The 4,857-nt window shown below is 35.4% G+C and overlaps 1 protein-coding gene across 1 annotated transcript; it reads right to left on the minus strand.

Annotated features, from left to right (window-relative positions):
- Positions 1 to 2,617: 2,617 nt before the first annotated feature.
- On the minus strand, positions 2,618 to 4,091 carry LOC111889571 (high mobility group B protein 3). Its single transcript, XM_023885719.3, has 8 exons — positions 4,008 to 4,091; positions 3,844 to 3,899; positions 3,608 to 3,697; positions 3,460 to 3,517; positions 3,284 to 3,328; positions 3,065 to 3,145; positions 2,881 to 2,970; positions 2,618 to 2,772 (listed from the first exon to the last, which is right to left on the minus strand). The coding sequence occupies exons 2-8, from the start codon at positions 3,888 to 3,890 to the stop codon at positions 2,755 to 2,757; spliced, it is 429 nt and encodes a 142-aa protein (XP_023741487.2). The 5' UTR covers positions 3,891 to 3,899; positions 4,008 to 4,091; the 3' UTR covers positions 2,618 to 2,754.
- Between the last annotated feature and the right edge of the window lie 766 nt (positions 4,092 to 4,857).

Consider the following 4,857-nt stretch of genomic DNA (forward strand, 5'->3'; position numbering starts at 1 on the left):
ATATTTTTGAATCCTTTAATATTCTGTTTCTGCATATAATTCTGAATTAATATCTTTTGATGAAACTGTTACTTACTTTGATTCAATTGTTGTGTCTGCTAGCAATGAAGCGAAAAAGTTAAGTGATTAATTACTAGAGACAAGAAAGAAGTTAGATTCAAAAGTCACTAGGATTGATTACTTAGAATTGCAAGTATCGAATATTATGGCAGATAGGGAGAATTTATCAAAAGAAATAAATTTGTTATTAGCTCAAAGAAATATTTTTTGTAATTCTGCAAAAAGACTATATGGAAAATTAACTGAATTACACCATTCAAGTGAGATAAGTAAGGAACAACATAGAAAATTGCTACCATTTTTAGCTTATGACAGAGCTAAGGTAGATAGTATTTCATATGATTGTGAAAAAGAAATTTCTACATCTGAACAGATTCAGAAACCTTAACTAAATCTGAACAGATTCGAATTTTGAACAGATTCAAAAACCTTAACTGGAATTGCTAAAGTCGAAGATTGTCTTGATGCTAATGATTTAGAAAGCATTGTGAATGAAACCTTAACTCACTACTAGAAAAAAGGCCTTTTACGACGCTCATTGCGCGTCGTAAAACGCTCAAACGACGCGCAAATGTGCGTCAAGGAAGGCCCTGTCATAACGAGAGACGACGCGCTTTTGCGTGTCATCTATAGACGACGCGCATTTACGACGTGCATTTATGACGCGCATTTACGACGCGCGGTTATGACACGCAATGCGTATCAAGGAAGGCCCTGTCATAAAAGAAGATGACACGCATTCGCCTGTCGTAACCTTACGACGCGCGTGTTTATGACACGCAATGCGTATCAAGGAAGCCCTAGTCAAGAAAGGCCATGTCATAAATGAAGATGACACACATTTTTGCGTATCATAATTTTAAATGTTCTAAAAAAATATTTATATATTTATTAATTTTTAAATTACATTTGCATGTAATGTCTCATAACAGAAATAAAATATCATATACAAAAAATACAATCAATTGCATAAAATTTAATGTACATTGATAACATGGATTATACATTCCTATAAAACCAATAAATAATCATCCAAATCCTTACTTATATACAATTGAATTCAAATCTTTACTTATATACAACCAATTGAATTCCAATTCTTGATAAATCCTACAAACCAAACGCCCCCTAAAGTTGATATGTAACAAGTTTATACCTTCCAGGAATCCAAGGACCTAACCAAGCATCTCTGCTGTCCAAAAGTATCCTTAAGTAGGAGCTTTCTTCATATTTGGAAGACTCTCTGTTCCACAAATCCAACATATAAGGCCAAACACACATAAATATTCTTACCTGAAGGTACTTGTGCATATTTGAATAAGTTGTGGGTGGTCATTCTTGTATGCTTTTGGATCGGAAAGTGACTGATAATCTATCAATATTCTGCTGATGAATATGTCCATAGAAGCTTTCACATCAGGCAACTTGGTTGTTAAGGAGGAAATAAAGTTTAATGCCCTGTTTTTCATGATACATTATGTTTGAAAAATCAGCAAATAAATATATACTTATGATTTGAAAATAAAAATAAAAAGCATCAACACTTTTAGATTCCAGTTGTATCGAGAAAGGTATAATAGCACTGGTTGGAGTAAGATCCCCTTGTTCACAACATCTTTATATCTTATTATTGTGGCAGGAGACTGTGCAATTGAGCTTTTATACACAACCAGATGGTCCAGTGACACGACATGAGTTACCATATGTGGTTACTTTGGGGAGGGACCAGCCCATCTATTTTTCCATCCCGACCAGCTCGTTTCTTTTTCACCTGCACTCACAACCAAATGTTGACAGGTGTTGTTATGAAATTACATAGGTGGTAAATCCCAAAGGTGGAACAGATGCTATAAATGCAAGTGAATGTAGTGAACTGAACCTCTAATATGATGCCTAGAATTCTTGCTGAAGAGCTTTGTATTTGGTCATCATCGTTCTAGATCAACTCGTTTGAGAGATCAAAAACACGTGTCTTAACGGGACCACTAACACTCTTTCCTGCATGCTTGACAACACCTTTTAGGGCGACCAATATTGCCTCACAAACCCCACCATCTGATGCAAGTAGGTTAGATAGAAGACCCCTAACTGGGGGATCAACTCTTGTGCTTAGTGCACTAAGCTTACCAAGTGCAAGAGCAGCACTTGAACGAACACTCCTGCAAATTGACGAGAATGCCCTTGTAATTTGAATAATCAACAAAAGACAGTAGTATAAAACAAGTCTTACCTTGGGTTGTCCTGCAAGAATTTGACAAAGGTGGTTTGTGGCTGTAGGAGAAAAGGTTTAAGTGTCATCCCACCTTTTGCTATTAAAATAAAAGACTCTTATGCATAAATAGTAGGATCTTGATATGTGTCTAGCCTAGCTAACAGTCCCGTAAACATAAACATGAACACAGAAAAGAACAAAAGTCACAGGTGACAATTCTACAAAATTAAAAATAATTTTGACTCTGATGATCAAACAACTCCTAAATAATAAATAAATAAATAAAAATAAATAAAATAAAACTAAAAAAATGATATTACAAAATTTAATTTGGAAAAACTAGAACATCTTATCAAACCAAAGTTACATTTCCTTTTTCCTGTGCACCATAAAAGCCAAATCTATTCTAATCAGTAACATGAAACTACAAAGCAGGTAACTTATCAAACCATCAACACCGAATCAACTTCCACTTTCTTGATTCAGTCATCATCTTCCTCCTACAAAACACAAATTAAAACCACATTTAGTTTCATTTGTTAAAAAAGATTAATCATATACTGAAAAAAATAAGTATCAATATCATTATGTTTTATAAAAAAACATACATCATCACTTTCATCCTCATCTGCTTCATCATTGACTTCAGACTTAGATTTGTCAGAATCCTCATCATCATCATCATTACCACCTCCAGCCTATTTACATGGCAGCAAACTCAAAGTCAATGAATCAAAACAACAATATTAAAATGATAAGCATATGAATTCTAAGTTTAAACAAAGATTTTACAAGTTTTTTGTTGTAGGTGTCCAAGTTCTTCTCATATTCCTTCTTTCTTTTGTCAGCTTTGGCTTGAAAAGGTGCCTTTTCCTACATTCACATCATCCAAAAAACAGAGGTAAATAACTAAATAGTACATCATTTTTTTATAAATTCTTAAGAAGTTGATGAGCATTATGATTTTGCCTCAAAAACTAAACATAGTAATGTAATGTAAGTGCTACTTACAGAGTCGGACATTGACTTCCATTTTGCCCCACCAGCTTTACCAACCTGATAATTATACACAAGTGAAATCCAAATCAAAATCTAAAAACACAAACTCAACTCAATCTAGATACAGAATACTTGAAACAAAGCTTAAGAAGTTTCGATGACAAAAGGCAAAAAGGAAGATCACTTACAGCAGCAACATATTTGTTGTCAGGGTGATCTTCTTTGAACTGCTTTCTAAAGTCCTCCCTTTATAACATTAACAAGAGGAAAAATATTTAAACTTTGGAAATGGAAGTAAAACATGAAGGTAGTGATAAACGAAGAACAACTACTAACATGAACACAAAGAAGGCGCTAGCGGGTCTCTTGGGTTTATTGGGATCCTTAGCTGCTTTCCCCTTGGCTGCAGTCTTCTTTACAGCCAACCTAAAATTACAACAAACAATTATTAAAAAGTACCGAAATCATGATCTTGAGGAAGAACAAAAACCTAATTTCATTGAAGATGAAAAAAATACAACATTAAACCCTAGCAGATGGTATGTTTTAAACATAGTTAGATTAAATCGTACTTGGTATCGGCTTTCCTCGTAGCACCGCTTGATTTGCCTCCTTTCATCGTTTGATCCTGAATGAAACAACCGAAACAACAAACTAGGTCAAAAATCGAAGCGAAAATGGTTGTAAATGAAAAAAATTAGAGTCGACATCGAGGAAAAAGAGGAAGAAAACATACCTAGTTAGCAAAAAATCTAGGGTTAGGGTTTGATTCGTTTGCGATTGGGGGATACTGGGGTAAGGAAATCGACTTATAAATGGCTACGATACGTCGGCAATAGAACTATTTGGGCAGGAAGATTTTCATTCCAAGAGGGCTTGATTATGTTCATGATTTTGGGCCCATTTTGGATAAAACAATGGGGCTTCATTGGTGGTGGTGGTGAACCAGAGAGAAGACGAGGGGTGGTGGGTGCCTAGGTTGTTGTTGAACAGTAGGGGGTAGAGAGAGAGATAGAGATAGAGAGAGAGAGAGACTTGTAGTTGGTCGTGTATTACCCGCATCAAATTGAAATTAAGGGAATGTTGATAGGGCGGAGGTGGTGAATGAGATGTTTGGTGATACTGATAAGAAGGAGATTGAGTAGAGATCCGATGAACGAGATGTTTGATGATACTGAAGATGAAGATGAAGGACCTAGGGCTTTTTCTTGGTAAGTAAAAGAGGCGGGGGGATTAATTTTGGGATTCAATAGGCGGGGGTAATTTTCGTCGATTTCATTTCCTGCCTAAAACGCGTGTTTCACTTAAAATTATAAAGCGACACATTCACATGACGCACATTTTATGAAAGGTGCCCTCCGCATTTTTTTTTTCTTTTCTGACACTAATTTTAGGGCGCGCAAAAATGTGTGCCCTCTATCCTTCAAATTTTGCAAACTGACATTATCTTTTAGGGCACTTACAAATGCGCGTCGTCTATCAGCGAGTGTCATTGTTTGCGCGTTATTAAAGGGCTATTTTCTTGTAGTGACTAAATCTGAACATATTCGAATTTTGAAAAAGACTGAGAATTCTACATCTAATTC

Source organism: Lactuca sativa, chromosome 5 (assembly GCF_002870075.4).
Source record: "Lactuca sativa cultivar Salinas chromosome 5, Lsat_Salinas_v11, whole genome shotgun sequence".
Taxonomy (NCBI): Eukaryota; Viridiplantae; Streptophyta; class Magnoliopsida; order Asterales; family Asteraceae; genus Lactuca; species Lactuca sativa.